The 21,413-nt window shown below is 40.5% G+C and overlaps 1 protein-coding gene across 1 annotated transcript; it reads left to right on the top strand.

Moving 5' to 3' along the window:
* Positions 1–1,161: 1,161 nt before the first annotated feature.
* ak5l (adenylate kinase 5, like) lies at positions 1,162–21,413 on the top strand. Its single transcript, XM_048988328.1, has 14 exons — positions 1,162–1,622; positions 10,476–10,662; positions 11,200–11,373; positions 11,476–11,648; positions 13,018–13,131; positions 13,257–13,448; positions 14,030–14,114; positions 14,320–14,387; positions 16,906–16,945; positions 17,956–17,991; positions 18,094–18,257; positions 19,010–19,126; positions 19,764–19,955; positions 20,272–21,413. The coding sequence occupies exons 1-14, from the start codon at positions 1,563–1,565 to the stop codon at positions 20,338–20,340; spliced, it is 1,671 nt and encodes a 556-aa protein (XP_048844285.1). The 5' UTR covers positions 1,162–1,562; the 3' UTR covers positions 20,341–21,413.

Genomic DNA, 21,413 nt, shown 5'->3' with positions numbered 1-21,413 from the left:
TACTCTCTTGTCTCTGTGCCATTTTGGAGTAAATTATTATTTTTTAGTGTTTATATGATTTTGATCATTTAAATAAATAAGAAGCGTTCTACTCTTTTCAAAGATAAATGTTCAAGTAATTTTTCTACCCAGTGACAACATATACATAAATACTTTATTAGCTGAGCTTAACATTATGCACAATTATTTTATCAAGATAAAAGTTGTAGACCAAAGTTCCATTTATACTTGTGGGTGATTTCCTGAGTATGATTGCAAACCTTATATTAATTTATCTCCAGTATTGTCTAAGCAAGAATAAACTCATCATGCATTGCCAAATGTAAATTACATTTTAATCAAACATCAGTATTCCTGCAACTCAACTCCTCCCAAAACAAGACTGGGGGACTGCTTGAACCAGGGCTATACCTGGGCAGAATACCAATCATTCACTAGACACACACTCCAGGCAATCTTAAGACACCAGTTCACATAACCATATCTTGAGGCTGTTGAGCTGGATTCGAACCAACAACCTTTGGAGGTGTCCTACCCACTGAAGCATCGTCCCACTTGATGCGTTCCCATATAACATGCAATGCGTTTAGATTAATTGCTTATTGAGTTAATACCTTTATACATGTAGTTTTCCTATTGAGAATTTAATATACATTGCTTGTTCAGTTCACGTTCACGATTAAAAAAAAGAGACTATTCCAGGACTTAGTTGCACTGACCGAGCCTTTAGTATGGGTTTTGTGGGAACATGCTACATCCCAAAATAATCCAAATTGTACTATTACCATATTTTTCATGTAGAATGTGTTTTACATTTTGGCTCAGTTTATGTTTTCATTCATTTTTTTTAGTCTTTTAGATAATATCAAGCATTTGTTAGACATTTATATATCTAATACATAATGTTATACATACATGTTATACGTACATAATACTTGAAAGAAAATACTAAAACTGTAGGTTGTTTAAGTTACGTAGGGCTGGATGCAAGATATGGCTCATTCTTTTCACTCACAGTGGCATGTAGAGACAAAAACGAATGTTCCTCGTTTGTACTGTACGTCTGCCGTGTAAAATAAACCATGCGATAAGTCTTTTAATTTATACATACGATGGTCCATGTCCATAGATTTTTTGTTAAAACTGTACTGATATACTGAGGAAAAAGTGACGGACGTAGTCGAGGGGGTGGTCTCTATCAAGATCCCTTGCTTGCTATGTTATCGCTAGTGCGATTCTTTGGGGAAAGCAACATGTATCTGGATATAATCGTCGAAGTCCATTTGTAAATTTGCCTTTTGATGCATGGCTTGCATACTGTTTTGAATACCTATGGTTCTGAATAATACAAAAAAATGATAATAAATAAATTTAATGTGAAGACAGCACTATGTTCAATAGAATGCATCGGAGCATATCTCACCGCAGCTGCGCTCACGACTGTGGATTTGACAAGTGAGGAAACTATAAGCTTTTAACTTCTTCATTTTGGCCAAGTTTTGTTCCGCTTCTCAAATCGCCGACGAACACGAAGCAGTGGTAAGAAGCAGCGTTAAAGAAAGATGAATACTACGGATGCCAAAGAATACCTTTCCAAACGTGAGATCCCGCAGCTGTTTGAGGTATATGCTTCTTCTTCTGCTTTTAGAAATGAAAAACAAGCGCTAGTACATCATGTATTACTGTAGTACTTCACTGTGCTTGACTTCACGATAGTTTCTGAAATTTAATGGTGATGCATTCCATTGTAAATACTGGTTAGAATGATGAAAAATATGCGGCTTTTTTCACGAATAGCTGATGTGTACGTTTACACAGTCACTGGTTTTATGCATAGCTTTTGCTCATTAACAGTGCTGAACAACTGCACCCTGATCCACATTCTCTTTACTGCAATTAGTGCATAACTTAAATCGAAAATGAAATGTGTAGTATTAGATGGTACAGTGTGCCACTTGGGTTACTTATTTTATTTTTCCTAGTTATGGAAACAGTGTTACACAACAAACTCTCTTTTTCTAACATGGAAGATCTTTCATTAAACGTGCGGGAAAAGTGTTCCTGAGTGTTGTAAACTGCCATACCGGTAAAAAATTTATGTAAGAGCATGCATTCTGAAAGCTAATAGATAATATAAAACCTATAAGTAAGACATTAACATATTAGTAGAACACCACGGTTATCGGGAAACATTTTTTTCCCCCAAAACGACTAAATGATTCTATGTCTTTGTTTTTTGTAATGTAGGCGTTAGTGCAGTACTGTACTGTACTTAAATACAGATCTTTGACGGCACCAAAATGTACTCCTGTGGTGTTTTGCAAAAGGCGAAGTTTATTGACATTGTGTTAGGCTCACATCCTGCGTTGACCATTCGGCTTGTATTGGAGTGCCTTTGAAAACACAAGTGAAGGATAAAAGCCAGAACAAAGGGCTTAGGTTTTTATTCAAGGGTTATTATTCATGTCTGCTTTTAACCTCTGGGCAACTGTCTTGAGTGAGTTATGTAACAGATGTGATACTTCATACCATTTCATTGTAAGAGATAGCACACGATAGGACAGGACATGCACAGCTAATCTAAGTGCACTTGAAGATGGAGATTAAGACGCATCCAAGTCTTGCGTTAATTTCTTCACAGCATTCTTACTAATAGTCTTGACAGAATTTGGGACCGCAGACTTGTTTATTTTCCTTCCACCATGTTAAGCTGGTCAGCTACTGCATAACTTGTGGTGACTTGGGCCTTTGGCTTATAACATTATAGATAAGATGGCAGGTATAATACCATTGGACACAACTACTATTGTGCAAAGAAGGGAAGCAAAATGAGCCTTTTACTTGAATAAAATATGCTAGCTTGGTTATTTTAAGATATTCGGTGCTTTAAGATACGTGTTTTTAAACAACTTTATGTGAGTGAGAGTGTGTGTTCAAATGTATTCATGGAAGGCAGTTGTGTGCACAGATAGAGTTTGCATGGCTAATGGGCTTGAAGGAGGATGAGTAATACAAGCCCCTACTTGGCCTGGAAAATAAAAGCAATAATTGCTGCATGGGCTTCACTCTAACAATTATGGGGGAGATGAAGCTTCTGAAACCATGGAGACACCCAGGCAGCAGAGCGTAACTGTAAGGCAACCAGGACTTAAGGTTTTTTCCTTCACAAGTGGTAAGTTTTCCTTATGAGCGGAATGAGAAGTGGCCCTTCCCTACACTGGGATTCATTCCGCAGTCCTGTGTAAATCAGGTGTGCTGGCACAAAAGTATGAATTTTATCAGGATTAAATACTATAATAATTTGCTTGGCTGGCTGGAATGTCAGGCCCCCAAGCCCCCTTGGCCTGCTTTAGCACATAAGACTAAGTGGGACTTCTGATTTGCTCCATTTGGTTCTCCATGTTAAATAGCGCTCCACATGAGTAGTGAGGTGATCTGTGCTCCACAGACGTTTTCCTTTTCTGATTATGTAACACTTTGTGTCTGCTAGGCTATGTACTTGTTTCTTCTGTTGTACTTGTCGGCGGAAAATACTGCATTATACCATGATTTTGATATTCTTTTTTTTTTGTTTTATGGCAGCTGTTTGACATTTAAAAAATGAAAAAATAAAACAATCATGGCACAGTGGAGGAAAAGGCCCAGAGCCAACAGTATTCATAATTTATATCGCAGCCCCAAAGTTTAGGCCAAGGTGCATACTGTACAGTTGCCTGGTTGTAACCAAGGCAACGAGAATTAATTTGCCGTGAGTAACTCAATGCTCTTGTTTAGACAGGCAGTGGAGTTATTGAAAAAGTTGGGAAGATTCTGCAAAGACTAGAGTGAAGAGCACAAACGATGACTTGAGGAAATAAAGAAGAGACCTTTCTAGCAGTATTGATTATATGGAATTTATTCTTATTGTTTAAGGAATATGGTGGCTCAGTGGGTAGCACTGTTCGCTCTCACTTCTGGTGTTGGGGATTTACTGTAAATCCCAGCCCTGCTCTCCGTGTGTATGCTTTTCGCATATACTAACCAGTGTTCTTTCATGTACTCTGGTTTCCTCTGGCAGTCCAAAGACATGCACTTAGGCTAATACTTGCTTGTCATGCGTGCATGTGCCCTGCATTGGGCCACCATCCTGCCCAGGGAGTACCCCAGCTCTGTGCTGCCTGGGCTTGACTCCAGTTAACGCCGACTAGGACGACCAGGTGCAGAATGGATGAACGATGGTTTAAACAATAATTTATTTAATAATACTTTAATCACAAGAGATACATGGAAAGCCAAGTGGCCAAATGGCAAAGTGTCTGTCTTGTGATCAGAAGATAACAGGCTTAAGCTTCCCTATCCCTCCCTTTGGGGGTGCTGAGGACACAGAAGGTCACCGGATCAAGCTTTGCCCTCGGCAGAACAGTCACATGTCTGTGGGCCCTTGAGTAAGGCCCTGAAGCCCCAGCTGACCCTGTGCTGGTACCCCCCCCCCCCCCCCCCCCCCGACCCCCCAAGCTATGGAGAGCAAGATGGGATCAGTAAAGAGAAGCACTCCTATGTGCTTGTGCAAATTGCTTGTTTCTTTAAAAGTTTCTTGTGACAAAGAAAAAAATATATAGAAGATTTAAAGAAATGTTTTGTGCATTTGATATGTGAGTATAGTGGTGGTTGTAGACCTGTGCATGAATGCAGTGTTTTGGATATCATTATCTTACATGTATTAAAAATGGACTATTTTGTGGTTTGAGGGTGAGAAGGATGTTTTCGTCTCGCACGAGATGTTGATGACTGATGGTTCTGCCATCTCTTGTTCTCCTCACGTTTTGACTTGTAATCTCCTGTGAATAATGTGTAAGATGATGCATGTGCTTCTCTGTGGGCCTTCATCTCATCATAATTTCTGGCACCCATATTTCACAATGGAGCGCCGGTCTCCTAGCCGCGCACCAACGCTGTGCAGGTTTCCTCGGTTTTCCGCCATTATATTTTCTGCAATATAGGCGAAGGTGAAAAATGATTTTTAACAATTACATTAAAGTAGCCAGGAAGTGAAATTACAAAGAACATCGGCCTCTGCATCTCTTGAAAGAAGTCCTTGTTACAATAGTTAACTTAACTCTCAGAATGCAGTGATGGTAACAGCACCTTTCCACTGAACTTACTGTTTGGTTGAGGCCCTGTGTTTAGAAACAGGCAGGGTAACTGTAAGGTATGTGGTTGTGCCTGTCTGCCGGGGAGTTTTGGTCACTTGATCGGGGATTTTCCTCGCTTCTCTTCCCTCTCCTTTTTTTATTACTTGCAGTATTTGGTTGTTTTCAGTATGAAAGAAAGACAAAACATCACACCTTGTCTAGTGGGGGAAGGGAAGAGCAAAATAAGATTTTTTGGGATTTTGCATTATTGTAATGGAATTTGTACATAGGACTCAATGTGAGATACCTGCAAATTACATTTTCCTAAACTACTTCTATCATTCATTAGATTCCAGGTCAAGACGTCCAAAGTACACTACAGTTGCATAAGCATTTGCTTTGCGTTTTACAGGTATTAAACCTTAAATACAGAATAACTTTCTTTTCCTGTAAGATTAAATATTATATTCTCTTATAAATTAAAGATGTCTTTAGTCTTTCTTCACCCTGTCTTTATACTCAAGCTACCCATGTGTCAAGGTTCCGCTATGAAAGAGAAACATGCATTTAGAGTTTGTTTAAGTTTATATATTGACGAGGAGAGAATAGCCGGAGGTGTTGAATGGCTCGGCCTCACCTGTAAATCAGCTGTGTTACATTCCTTTGCTTTGTGAGTGCAAGAAGAGCCTTGAGGGGTGACAGGAATGTAACATATCAAGAGGCCCTTCAGATTTCTGGGTTTGCATTGAGATTTTTGTTAACTAAAAGCAACTGGCCGGTGAGAGTAATTTTCTACGGTGTGATTATGTTATGTGATTATATTAATCCTTTTTTATACCATGGCAGAAAACTTCATATTTACAACTTACTGTGCTTCCCCCTGCCCCTGTCTCATTCCCAAACCTCTGTCACTGGCCTCCCAGGTCTCCTATAGCTCTGCGTTGTGTTATATCTGAAGGTGAATCAATCTGCAGTTTTGTTCTTAGGGCATGGAAGGTCGTGATCTTGTTGAATTCACCCGCAACTCACTGATGCTGCTTATTTTTTTGTTCAGCTTTTTGGGTTGTAGATTTTCTTTGGTCCAGTGACATGGAAGTTAGGTTAATGAATTCAATTGAGGTTTAGTAATGGACTCAGCTTTTATCAGTCTTGTTGTTGCTTTATTAAAATATGCAGTTAAATTGAAGTTGTGTCGGTCTCACATGAACTCCGGATGACCCATCAGCAGGTTGATGAATGTCACGTCTATAGACTACTTCACATTGGTCCTTCTGCTTTATACCACATTATTTACATGATGTTCTTTGTACTGGGAACAGTTTTTTTTATCATTTTATCTAATGTGGAGATGTAGGCATGTTCTCTCTGGTTAGATAAAATCTACTGATCCCAAGGGGATGATCTGATGTAGGTGTATCTTGAGCATGAATACTGACTGGGTTGTGGTTAAGTCAGCCAGGGTGTGTGTGTGTGTGTGTGTGTGTGATCGTTACATTGTGGGGACCAGATTTTCCCACTTGTGATAAAAACCTATAACCTTTTTCCTTTGTGGGGATCTGTGAATGCAATAAAAAAACTAAAAATTCCAACAATCTTGTATTTTCTTTGGTTACGTATGGTGAAGGTAAAGGCTGGATTGGCGTTCAAGTCATTGGAATCAGGGTTATGCCCATATTAATGAATGGAAAATGTCCATAAAGAGATGAATATGTGGACTGTACATGTGTGGGTGGTGGGATGTCGTTTTAATGTCTTACTGTTGGATACCTCTAGGGTGGGATGGACACGGTCTCCTTACTACTGGTGTGCTACTGCTTCCATTTTTTTCCTCTTAATGGCTTCTGCCATTGTGTTTCATCAATAGATGTTTTTTTTATTCTTTTCTTTTCATAGAATTTAGATGCCTACATTTTGCTAAATGAACAGATTGTCACTGTGCTGTGCTGCGTAACTCTTATAAAATCATCACGTACTGGAAGGGGGGCACCCAGTACAACGTAATGCTCACAATAAAGTAAAATTGGCCTTCTACAATCCTGTTAACAGACTTAGAGTTTATTTTAGTAATGAAAGTGGATCAAGATGAACTCATGTTTATTTTCTTCATCTTAAGTATTCAGCTTGTTATTTATTCATTTGCTTGTGCCTTTTCTATAGTGAATTAACATGTAAATCCTTAGCTATGATATTCAGGGTATTTGCATCAAAAGGAGAAATGAACTGAAGGAGGAGATTCTCTTTTTGTTTATAGCTGCCCTTTCTGAGTGGCTTTGGAAATCAGAATTCAGACTTGAAGCAATGAATAGAGCGGTGATTTGCAATTAGTTTACACTCCGTCTCTTACCCCTTGTCACCTCATATCTCTGACACTCTACCAGGATGAGGTGATGGTACAGGTAGAGTAAGTTGAGCCCTGAAGAATAGTACCCCCAGAGGTAGCTTTGTGGGTACGTTGCTTGTTTCTAGGGATGGGGGACGGACGAGATGTTCCTCTCTCCTGAAAATGATGGCAAATTCACCCTTTCAGCATCCTGCATTTCCTGTTCCATATTTTACATTTTCTGACATTTTAGAAGATTAATCTAGGATTAGTCGATAATTGTTGTCTGAGGACCGAAAGCTGTTCAACTCATTTGATAAGAGCACTGAAAATGCAATTTGAGATTTTTTTATTTTCAATTTGTCTGCTTACGCTCTTAGTGAAAAACAGAGAGAGGGAGAGCGAGAGAGATAAGGGATTAGAGCTTCTTTTGAAGCTCACTGGGCTGACCTACAGTGAGTGGTTGCCTGTTTTAATATCCATCCATCCATTTTCCGTAACAGCTTGTTTTTAGACTGTGAGAGGAAACCAAAGGCAACCCACACAAACACAGGGAGAAACTTCAAACTCCACGCTCACAGAGAGCCCGGCAGGGAATAATACACACAACACTGGAGGCGTGGGGCCACTTTTCTACCTTCCCCATAGCTATTTTTAATGTCTATTTTGGCGTGGCTTGTCCCATGCATTACTGGTATCTTATTTTATCAACTGAACTTGTATAAACAGTGGTATCGTTTGGTTTCTATAGATGAGTGTTTCTCAATCTGGTCCTCAGGGACCCACAGTCGGTTAATGTTTTTTGCTCCCTCTGAGCTCCCTGTCAGACAGTCCACATTTTTGCTCCCTACTGGGACCTGGGAAGGAGCAAAAACGTGCACTGCCTGTGGGACCCTGAGGACCTGATTGAGAGACACTGCTATATATTTGTTATTTGCTGATGTTAATTCAAGTTTCCTCCCACAGTCCAAAATTACACTATTCAGGTGATATAGGCTTGCGGATCACTATGGAATATCTACTATTTAAGTAAAAAAAACAAACGATAGTCTGACTGTTGATTTCCTGAATACATGTCAATTATTTGGAGCTGTTAGAATGACCAGCTTTTCAAAAAGAGGCATTATGGAACAATGTGGGAGTATTGGGGAGTATTCCATGTACTTCATGGGGAGTATTGTGTTATAAGGTGGTGCAGTGTTTAGCACTGGGACCCAGGTTCGAGTCTCCGCCTGGGTCACGTGTGTGGAGTTTGCATGTTCTCCCCATGTCGCTGTGGGGTTTCCTCTGGATACTCCGGTTTCCCCCCACAGTCCAAAGACATGCTGAGGCTAATTGGACTTGCTGAATTGCCCATAGGTGTGCATGTGTGAGTGACTGGCGTGTGAGTGTGCCCGGCGATGGGCTGGCCCCCCATCCTGGGTTGTTCCCAGCCTCGTGCCCATTGCTTCTGGGATAGGCTCCGGACCCCCCGGACCCAGTAGGATAAGCGGTTTGGAAAATGGATGGATATTATTGTGTTATATAATCATAAATGGAGTAGATGTAGTAATATGTTTCTGTGTTTCATATAGTATAATTAAACCAGACTACAGAGTCTCCAGACTTACAGGTGTAACACACATAGCCTCCTCATCATCCACATCAGCCTGTCTTATCGTGATAGTCTTTTTAACTTTTCCATTCCAGTAATAACCTTGTTTCCTCATACCACATGGTTGGCACATTTCCATTCCCTTTTCTGTTTGACCTCTCCTTCACCCAACATTTGTTTGCTGAACATGGAAGACGATCCCTCCTTTCTTCTGCGATCGTACCTCTCGCTTTCGCAGCTAAGTCCTTGGAGTTGTTGCATTTCCATTTTGAGGCTCAACTGGGGTGAAGCAGTCCGCACAGGAAGAAAAACCATAAACGTAGCCAGATGGCTCTGGGAGTTGCTGGTGACATATTTAGTTAATGTATGAGCTCTTATATATGATTTTAAACCTAAAATTATTTAGTTAAATACCTTTGTGAAGCACTAAAATCTTAATCTGGATAAGGTCTTCTGATTTTTCAAGCAATGAAATATAATAGCAAGATATAGTAGCTAATTTGAAAGTTTTCTTCAGGGATATTGTCAGGGAGTGAATATATTGTGCCCATATATAGTATTCATTACTAATATAAGTATTCATTGCTAATATAAAAAATATAGAAGTCATGAAACATTTTCTGGTTATTAAAATATATCTTGAAGTTCAAATATATATAATGTGTAATAATTAAAATCAACATACCCAATAATATTTTCATGTTTCATATTCCAGTGAATATTAAGAGTCATACTGTATGTTACTGCATTCCTTCCAGTGTATAAGGCCATGGTTCTCAAGCTCGGTCCTCGGCATCCACTGCCCTGCTTGTTTTCCTGCTATCCCTGCCCCACACACAAGTTCCAGTTTTCAGCTTCTGACTGACTGAACACACCTGATCCAGGTAATCAGCAGTGTGTAGGACAGCGATAGCTGGAAAACAAGCAGGGCAGTGGGGCCTGAGGACACTCAGAGTTTGAGAACCACTGGTATAAGGCATCGTCATTCTCATCATTGTAATATAAAATGCAAAAAGTCCTTTACCAACATATCAAGTATGTGTAATTCTGAAAAGTAGTTCTAAATAAAGGGCTTATAAAGCCTTTTTGTCTGTGGAAGCAGTGGCTCTCAAAGGTGTCTGATTTCTGCTCGCTTGTTTACAGGAAATGGGAAACCTTGAGTTTCCTGAGTGATTGAGGGACAGATTCAGTTTCACCTTTTGAAAGCCTGTAATAGTTTAATCTACTTTATTTTTACATACTTTAATTAGCAGCCTATTTTTGCCATTTTGTTAATAACAGTAATACGTTTTTTGAATCCATTGTCTACCTCATTTATTATGTAATGGAGGTTGTGATGTTCTAGAAGCTTCTGTGGAACACTGGGATGTTTCTGCATGTTTCTACACGGAGATCAGAAACACCCTTTGGCGTGCATGGTCTCCTGATGTGTGTTCTCACTCCCTGGCAGAGCATGCTGACTGGACTGATGTACCACCGGCCGGAGGACCCTGTGCTCTTCCTGGAAGGCTGTCTGCAGAAAGTGCGGGAACTTGGGGGGCCTGAGCGTGTGTCCTGGGACACGTTCATTACTCCTGAGCGGCGACCTTTGCCCCCGCTCAGTGTAGGTCAGGGCAGAAAGGTTGCTTCAAGGTCAGGTGAGTTCTTGGCTGTAAAGGTAACCACTCTCTACTGAATTGCCTTCATATAGCCAAACACCTTATTTTTGAATATAGAATAGTCTGGTCAGGCTGGCACTGATGCTTCACACCTTTGGGACCAAGGTTCGAGTCTCTTCCCTGGCTCCATGTGTGTGGAGCTTGCATGTTCTTTTCATGCCCCCCCCCCCCCCCCACAGTCAAGAAATGTACTATGGTGAATTGGAGTTGCCTTATTTTCCATAGGTGTGAATTAGAGTGCTTAAGTTCATTTGAAGGTGGAGGATTAATGAATTTTGTAAGATTTTTATATTTCATGGGATTTTTTTTTATTAAAAAACCTTTCAGCTTTGAGATAACAGTTTTTCTTTTTGGGTGAAAATTAATAAAAAATATTGGGTGATGGAAGAAGCAATCTACATATATTGGAATCTTTGATTTAATTACTATTAAATATTGAATGAGTGCAGATATCTAAATCATTAAGGCTAACGCACATCTAATCTCTATGTTGGGCATTTATTCCTGTCCACACAGAATGTGGCCCAGGCCCCGGGATAGGTCCATACCGCAGATATGAACGGCTACCCCCTATCCAGGCACAGTATTCAATTGAAAGTGACTCTGACATGACTGAGACTTCTGGCTTGATTCAGGAATATGACGTCTTTGGTCCTTCCAAACCCCGACCACATATCATTTTTGTTATAGGTGAGTCCTGTCATTAGAGCCACAGAAAATGTGTGTTGAAACGGTTTTTTGGGGATATTGGTTGCCCCCATTTCAGCCACATCTTTGCTTTCCCCTCTCCAGGTGGGCCGGGTAGTGGGAAGGGCACCCAGACTTCAAAAATGGCACGCCACTATAATTATGAGAGCATCTCTGTGGGAGAAATCTTACGGAACCAACTGCTGCACCATGCTCCCAGTGATAGGAAATGGGAGCTAATTGCTCAGATCATTGCAAATGGGGAACTAGCACCACAGGTAAAGTATGAGACTCTGCTAGGCTGTAAATGTGCTGCTATGCTATGCATTTGCTGCTATGCAAAGTATTCGGGGCTGTGCTATACATTTGGGATTATACTGTGTGATTGCTGCTGCATTATACATTAGGGCTATGATATGTGACTAGTGCTGTGCTATGCATTTGGGGATATGCTATGTGACTGGTGCTATGCTATGCATTTGGGGATATGCTATGTGACTGGTGCTGTGCTATGCATTTGGGGATATGCTGTATGACTGGCGGTGTGCTATGCATTTGACGATATGCTGTATGACTGGTGCTGTGCTATGCATTTGGGGCTATGCTGTATGACTGGTGCTGTGCTATGAATTTGGGGATATGCTGTATGACTGGTGCTGTGCTATGCATTTGGGGATATGCTGTATGACTGGTGCTGTGCTATGCATTTGGGGCTATGCTGTATGACTGGTGCTGTGCTATGAATTTGGGGATATGCTGTATGACTGGTGCTGTGCTATGCATTTGGGGATATGCTGTATGACTGGTGCTGTGCTATGCATTTGGGGATATGCTGTATGACTGGTGCTGTGCTATGCATTTGGGGATATGCTGTATGACTTGTGCTGTGCTATGCATTTGGGGATATACTGTATGACTGGTGCTGTGCTATGCATTTGACGATATGCTGTATGACTGGTGCTGTGCTATGCATTTGGGGATATGCTGTATGACTGGTGCTGTGCTATGCATTTGGGGATATGCTGTATGACTGGTGCTGTACTATACATTTGGGGATATGGTGCATGACTGGTGCTGTGCTATGCATTTGGGGATATACTGTATGACTGGTGCTGTGCTATGCATTTGGCGATATGCTCTATGACTGGTGCTGTGCTATGCATTTGGGGATATACTGTATGACTGGTGCTGTGCTATGCATTTGACGATATGCTGTATGACTGGTGCTGTGCTATGCATTTGGGGATATGCTGTATGACTGGTGCTGTACTATGCATTTGGGGATATACCCTATGACTGGTACTGTGCTATGCATTTGGCGATATGCTGTATGACTGGTGGTGTGCTATGCATTTGACGATATGCTGTATGACTGGTACTGTGCTATGCATTTGGTGATATGCTGTATGACTGGTGGTGTGCTATGTATTTGACGATATGCTGTATGACTGGTGCTGTGCTATGCATTTGGGGATATGCTGTATGACTGGTGCTGTGCTATGCTTTTGGGGATATGCTGTATGACTGGTGCTGTGCTATGCATTTGGCGATATGCTGTATGACTGGTGCTGTGCTATGCATTTGGCTGTTAGGATCCTGTTGCAGCCCTAGGCGATGGCTGCTCATTTACCAGTTTTCTTTTTCCAGGACACGACCATCGAGGAGCTCAAGCACCAGTTCATCAAAAGGCAGGGCGCCGAGGGCTTTATCGTGGATGGCTTCCCCCGTGAAATATCTCAGGCCTTTACCTTCGAGGAACAGGTAGAAGTAGAGGCTTTATACTTGAAAAACATAGCAGTATTTGAACAGAGAAACAGTCATACAGCTAAAATATGATCCTTATCTATATTTTGACTGCAAATACTTTCTTCATTCTTTGTCTCCAGATTGGCTCCCCGGACTTGGTGGTACTACTAGCCTGCTCCAATCAGCAGCTCCGCCAGCGTCTGGAGAAGAGAGCAGCCCTGCAAGGACGCCCCGATGACAATGCCCACGCCATTGAGAGGCGGCTGGAAACTTTCAAGCAGAATATCACTTTGATCGCCAAGTACTACCAGGAAAGAGGACTGATCGTGAGGGTAATACTCACATACTCTTGCAGCCCCTTTCTCATTATAAGGCTTATTATTTTACTATAGTCGGTCGTGAATCTTGGCGAAAATTGACAGGTTGTTTCAAAATGTTTCATTTGATAAGAACAACATGTAGAACATGTGTTGAATTAGTTATAGTCCATTCCATTACTTTACCTATTTTACTTCTATGTTTATAAATACATTACTACCCGTATTAATATAATATTTATATGATAAACAATAAATAACTGAGTCGCCTTGAAGTTTGTAGTCATGGTAACAGTCACCCACAGACAATGGCCAGAATATGCTTTAAGCCTTACATGTACAAAACACATCAGATGGCTGATTAATTTTGCCCATCGGACTTGTTTGTTCTGTAAGCCTCTTGCATTTTCACATAATTGCAAACTTTGTTTATTCGTGTAATTTGTTTTTATAGCAGAGAACTGCACTGCCTGAGGCAAAATAATTTAGCATTCATGCCACATATACAAATTGCATTAGATAACACACAGTCCCCTGCTGGTCACCATGGGTACAGCGCTATGAATTCTTCTGTCCCACCTACACTTTCTGTCCAGATTGATGCTGAGCGAGATGAGGATGAGATATTCGCTGATATTAGAGCTGTAGTTTTGGAGAGGCTCTTTCCCAATGGAGATACTGGTAAGTTATGAATTGGGTCTTCCAGTTATGGCAGAGGACTGGAGCTGAGAGGCTAATGAGACTGAAATCAGACTGTGTGCTTTAACATGTGTATATAACTTAGTGTTCATATTAAATATGATATTTATGAGTCTAATGGAAATAAATTTGCAAATAGTGTTTCAATGCAGTTGTATTCTGAAAAGATACTTTGTTTATGTCGCAGGTATAACTGACAGAGATGCTCTTCAAGAAGATGATGGGGAGGTGGAAACAGCAGATGCCCCGGGAGCGGTGAGAAGCCAGCAACAGCAGGCCGTTCCTCAAGTCTTAGTTAGCAGCCGACCTTGCACAGGTCCAGGTCTCCCACTGCTCCGCTTTCTAGTCTAGCAATGCATCAGCTGCAGCCTAACGACACCGGTGCTGCACACATTTCCTCGCTAGCCTGCACACATGACATCCTTACAGCAGATTGAGCCACAAGCCGATTATGATCATCTCTGGGGCCGACAGGAGTGCTAACATGGAAATCCGGATCAGTGCATTGTGCTTATGGAGGAAGTGCCGACTGATTCGGTCTGTTAAAGGAGCCATGCTTTAGGAGCGAAGCAGGAATGTGGCTTGCTATAGCCCATGCCTGCCAGCCCCCACCCCTGTGCTGTGGAAGAATGCTTGCAAACCACAGACATAGGGCTCTCCATCCTTGGCCATACATAACTGCCACCCTTCTTCCTTTTCCTCTCGCTTTCCCACAATGCACGGCAGCACAAGCTGCCCGAACAATATAAAAAAAAAGCAATAGGAAGAAGAGGCAGGGCTGGTGGGAGATAGGGAACTGACAGCGCGACAGACAGGCACTGGCAGACAGGTCGCCACATGGCACCCTACCTGAACAAGCTAATTTCCGGCTTCTCCTCGGCAGCGTAATTAGATGGTGCTTTGGAAGGCTGAGGGGCCAGCTACAGTCTGTTAGGGGAATAGAGAATCACTGTGAAGGAAATCCCATCAGACTGCCCTCCTTTTCCTGCTCTCTTATCTGCTCCAGGTTTGTCATCTGCATACCAGAGTCATGGTATTACTAGAAATGGACAGAAAATAGTCAGAAGTGCGTTCCAGTGAGTTTCCTGAATCAAGGACTGAAGGCTATTTGGACTCCAAAATCAGACAAGGAAACTGTAGTTTAGTTTAGTCTAAGATCCCGTAGCCAGGAAAAGCCTGTTTTTGAGGATGTTCTTCACAGTGTTTCACAGGAAAAAATTCAAAGGAGCTACATACTGTTGTCTTTCACTTTGACTTTCTGTAAAAATCTTCGGCTTTTCCTGGAACCTCACTACTATGTTTTTATAGTACACACACTTTCAAGGAACGATTGAATATAGACAGACTGCCACAAATGTTTGTTTGCAAACAAGACAAAAGTTTCTTTAAATGTGAATGACCATCAACACAAAACGTTAGACATACTAAACAGTTTCCTCATAAAACATATTTAATGCTATAATAAGTGTGTTAAGAACAACATGAGTGAGGGTGTTCAGTGCCATCTAGTGGTAAACTTATGTACTACTGTAAGCATGCAGCGTGACACTAAGCATGGCCGTAACCATGGAGTCAACATTGGGGGGGACCAAGGCCAATTATAATATATATTGGTGGTGGGGACACTGTGAGCACATATGAATATTGGGGGGGTATGTGTTTGCCCCTCAGGTGTCTTTAAACATAACTACCGAAACACAGCACACCGTTTTATGGGTGAGCACACACAGTAACCATTTAAACAGCTTCATCATGCCTACATGTTCAATACTAGTATCAAACTAAGTGTACAATATACTTTTTGGTATCAGCCAAGGAAAGATTAGTTTAATCTAAGACCCAATAACCAAGAAAAGCCCGTTTATAACTGTTTTGAAGATGTTCTTTACAGTGTTTTACAGAAGAAAATTCAAGGAACTACATACTGTTGTCACACACACACGCACATATGTGTGTGTGTGTGTGTGTGTGTTTGTGTGTGTGGATTAGGTTTATATTTCATCGTGGGGACCAAATGTCCCCCACAATGTGTTATTCTGATGTTGTGGAGACCATTTTTCAGGTCCCCACAAAAATCTGTGAATGAAATAAAAAAAACTGATATATATATATATACACACACACAAACACACACACACACACACACACACACACACACACACACACACACACAGTCGTGTGCAAAACAAAGTACAACCTCATCCAATTCTAAGGTTTTACCTATCAGGACATAATAAAAAAAACATCTGGTCTTTAACAAATTAAGGTGAATACAACCACAGATGAACCACAACACATGACATATTGCACCATGTCATTATGTATTTAACAAAAACTAAGCCAAAATGTAGAAGCAGTGTATGACAAAGTAAGAGGGTGAGTAGCAGTCATCTGCTACTAATCAAATACATTGATTAACTGATCATCAGCCAGTGTGACCACCTCTATAAAAGCAGAAGACTTGGCAGTTCTTGGTTTGATGGATTCCGGTGTGTCAGCTCAATGCCAAGGAGGAAAGACATCAGCAATGATGAAAGAGAAGCAAGTGTTGCTGTCCATCAATCTGGGGAGGGTTATAAGGCCATTTCCAAACAATTTGAAGTCCATCATTCTACATTCCCATACCCATGCATGTACCTTCTTACTGTATATGGCTGCTTCATCGTTTTACTGAAGTTGGTCCTGCGATCAAGACCCACATCTGTGTCATCCACCTCATTTCTAATTACTAATCACAAGACTATGTGACTGGTTCTTCTTAATATCATTCCAGGGCCAAGGATTGCCCGTAACAGAACAGATTGCCATGGCAGGTAATTATCCTTTAGGACTCGTTCATGTATTCTCAGACAAGCCAGAGTAGCATCAGAAAAGTAGCCTGATCCATTGTTATACCTTTGTGATGACAGGAAATTTATGCTCATCTGGAATGATGTACTGTTCTGTATGCTATCATGAAATGTAAGAAAATTAGCTAAAATATTTAGCCTCATTCTGTATTTGCATTTATCTGCTGCTAATATCTTGTCTGTTTGGTGACTATACTATTTAACTTCTGATAACTAGATGTTGCAGCATGGTTTTTCATTTACACGACTGACTTATCAGTGAAATGGAAATTGGATAGAAATAGGTATTGCTGCAAAAATTGAGTAACATATGCTATATGCAAATGATGTTAATCTGCTAGTTTTGAATAGTCTACTTTTACAGGTGTCTGCTTTATGACAAGTCACTGTAAATGCACTAATTTCAGAGAATACTGACACCTAGTGGAAGCAATTTGAAGTGTAGTTAACTGTCAAATCTTTTATTTGGAGGAAAATCCATAGGACATAATATGGGTAATACCAGTTAAAATAACAGTTTTTAGTAGGTAAGAAATTCAGACACCAATTGGGTAGTTGTAAGCTGCAGTATAAAACTGTGCAGATTTAATGACACTGCCACCCCAACAACATAGAAAACAATGTGGTTGAAAAATGTGAAATGTTATTCAGATTTTATAGGAAATTTTCATATCTTGGTTCCATCCATGACCTCAGTACCTCATTTCTGAATGAACACTTCTGCGTTCCAAATCGAGTTTTCAAGCATTTGAAACTTTCAATCATCTCAACCCTACAAATCTCTCCCCACACACGACAGTATTACCTTTCACAATGACGCTTAATTGAAATCTAGCACAAAATTTGTACGTAATTATTACTGAATATCTGTGATTTTGGTGCTGTGTTCTGTGATACTGGCTATATCTCAAGAGAATTTTCCTCCTGTTGGCAGAGTTGGATTTTTAAAACATATTTGTCTGTGTATCTTTCAGATAAATTTAAGGATCACAAGATATTCTTTGTTGTGGGTAAGTCGGAGTGTTATCACCATACTTACATTTTGTTGCAGGGATGCTCCTGTTATTAAGTGATGTCATACCTGCTTCCTCATCCTGCTTCCTGTTCTGCAGGCGGACCCGGCTCCGGAAAGGGCACGCAGTGTGAGAGGATTGTAGCAAAGTACGGATACACTCACCTGTCCACGGGGGACCTGCTCCGTTCCGAGGTCGACTCAGAGTCGGAAAGGGGCAAGCAGCTGTCGGCCATCATGCAAAGGGGAGAGCTGGTTCCCTTGGTGAGCGAAGCTATTGACACCCACCATAGTCAGATGTGTATTGGACTCCAGGAGAAAAACTAATTTTAGCTGTATTAGTGGGCAGTGTATTTACCTTGTCTGGCCAGTAACTAATTTGAAAACCTAAGATATTAAACATACAAAGTGCTACCTACTAAGAATATGAATGCTTGCCCAAACTCTGTATGTATACTTTGCTTTCTATGTGTTGACCTTTCCCTGTTCAAATCCATCCTTTGCATAATTCAGATCACAATGTTTGGTTAATGGTATTTATTCTGTAATATTTATTTTTTGTCTTTTTCTCTAGATATTTTGAGTGGTTCAGTTGGCATTTTATATTGGTTTTTGATTTATATTTTATACACTGTCTTAGTTCATTTAAAATAAGTTTCCTTCCTGATGTCTGGGGAATTTCACCCTAAATTCACACTGTGGCTATTTCCTGCCAAGTTATCTATGTTTCTTGGAAAGAATGTGGCTTGCAACCACACTGTTTTTGTCTAAACCAAACTGCAGACTCTGTAAATCAGAGGTTTTTGAATGTATAGCTTAAGAAATGACAAGTGTATTCTGAGGCGTACTGCTACTAATGTTAAGTGTAGGTCACTTGAAGACATAATTGTATGAAAAGTAATCTGAGGCCATTTCTCCCAATATCCAAATGTACAGAAGTCCATCTTCTAGCCTGGCTTATGAAGGTCATTCATACGGGAGCTTCTGAAACATGACCCATGGGTGTTTCTGTGTAGGACATGGTTCTGGACATGCTGAAGGATGCAATGATTGCTAAGGCTGATGTCTCCAAAGGCTTCCTCATTGATGGTTACCCACGAGAAGTCAAGCAAGGCCAGGAGTTTGAGAAGAAGGTATTAGAATGCAAACGACACTGGGATGTTTGAGAGTACAGCTTTTTTTCTTGTCGGGGAAGGTAATGTGAATTATATAGAAATGTCTGAAAGCAAAAGTTGTGTGCTTGTTATTGTAGTTGAATTGTTGCAATGCAGACAAAGATCTCAGAACAAATTGTAACTAAGAACAGTCTTTCATCTGAATTCTTACTCTAAATGCTCGCAGCATTCAATCACTGCCAGGAATCCTGGCCTGGCTTGTTATTGTGGTGAGATGATTGGAAAAGGAATACTGGTACACCATTTAAACCAGCTGTGTCTACTTTTCTTTATGAAATAAACCATAATCTATAATTTTATGAAAAGAGCAGTTATGGTAGCTGGCAGCATTGTACAATTTTCTAGTCTATTTTCCATTATTGCCTCGGGTTTGAAGGCCGTGGTCACGTCAGTTATATTAAGGTGCAGTTTACTAGGGTCGAATGGGGACAACAGTTATTGATATTGGTTACAGATTTGTAATGCTAAGTTTGCCAGTTCAAGTCCCAGGGGGAGCTGTATTCACTTGTTTAACCTGAAATGCTTTAGTAAAATATCTAGCTTTATAGGTAGGTGAAATTGGTTTGCCAAGAGTAATGATGTCTTTAACTGGTAGATTGGAGTCCCAGATTTGGTACTGTACATTGACACCAAGGAAGACACCATGGTACAGAGGCTGTTGAAACGTGGTGAGACCAGCGGCCGGGCGGACGACAATGAAGCCACCATCAAGAAGCGACTAGATCTGTACTACAAGGCCACAGAGCCAGTCATCTCCTTCTATGAGGGTCGTGGAATTGTATGGAAGGTGGGAGACAAGCCATAGTAACAGGACTTTGTTAAAGAGGGTTAAGCAGCATCCAGATAGTGGATGAAATGAGACAGAAGTTCATGGGTTTGGGTATAGCCAAGGAAATGGATTAAAACTATGTACAGTCTTCTGCATAAATACAAGCACATGATGTAAGAGCAAATATTTATGACCATTAATATAAGTCCGCTGGTTAGCAGTTAGAACTTTTAACTTTCAATTCATTCAATAGCAATACATAATTTTGCAACTCGCTACTGTCTTAAAGATTGCATAACATTCTGACTAATTATACATTCTTTTCTGTCAACAGATTAATGCGGAAGCCCCGGTGGATGAAGTATTTACCTCCGTCGTTACTGCTATTGAGTCGCTGAAATAGTCTGCATGTTGAGTTGGCTTTTTGTAAATTCTCATCACAAACCAACCAACTGCTGAGTCACTTTGTTTAAATGAGTCCCTTAAGAGAAACAAATTGCCTTAACTCACACAATCCTCCCACAATCAGCCTGGCTTGTCATTGATGTTTCACAATTCTCCAGATTTTTTCTCTACAAATGTGCAAATTTATTGCTTTATATATATATATATATATATATATACACTGTATATATTTCCACAAGCCCTAAATCTTGCTGGACCAAGGGTCCATGTGACGTTCAGCTGCCCTTTGTGCTTTGAGGCAGTAGACTTTCCCTTTTGTATTCTAGATAATCTGTCAGATCTCTGGAGCCATGTTATGTAACCAAATGAAATGGGAACCTCGTTCGCTACCCTCCTTCTTATTAACATTTTTAGGTTCAGAAAAGTTGAAATAATTGCAGTCTCTTCTGTTTCATTTTATTTGCCATTAGTGTGTTTTGAGCCATCCAGTTTAGATACCCTAATGGGAGTTATGCCAAAAATAGCAAGCAAGTAAGTCCGTCAATTCTCACAGTGCAGAATAAGGACATGACTGAAATGGTTTCATGGAATCGATGCTATTTCAGGAAGAATCAGCAAGGCCTGTGGCTTTCTCTTAGCACTGTTAGCGGTACAAAGTTACGGTGCAAAAACACAGGTAACAGGCAGCTAACGCAATCAGAACAAGATCTGCTTAAGGGAAAATTGGAAGCACAGAGATTTTCATTTATTGTATTAGATTAAATGCATTGCGGGTGCATAATATAGGACAAAGGTACATTCACTGCCCCAGAAAACTCCCAGGAGAAATGAGGAGACATGTAGCATATACATACTTGTATATATAGAGAAGCATAGTGAATTAACTGTTTACAAAATTAACTATATCCTACAGTGACACTGTAGTCTACTGTAATGTTAAAAATTTTTAATAGTTGTTTAATACCATTTTTTTTGTGTTGTTTGTGAGAAGTATTACTTATTTACCTATGTAAAAATGCTATGTTCAAATATAAATATATGGTAAAAATATAAAATAATACTTATCAGGTC

Source organism: Brienomyrus brachyistius, chromosome 2, assembly GCF_023856365.1.
Source record: "Brienomyrus brachyistius isolate T26 chromosome 2, BBRACH_0.4, whole genome shotgun sequence".
NCBI lineage: Eukaryota > Metazoa > Chordata > Actinopteri > Osteoglossiformes > Mormyridae > Brienomyrus > Brienomyrus brachyistius.
The sequence above is the reverse complement of the archived record's forward strand: the minus strand, read 5'-3'. Positions and strand labels throughout refer to the sequence as shown.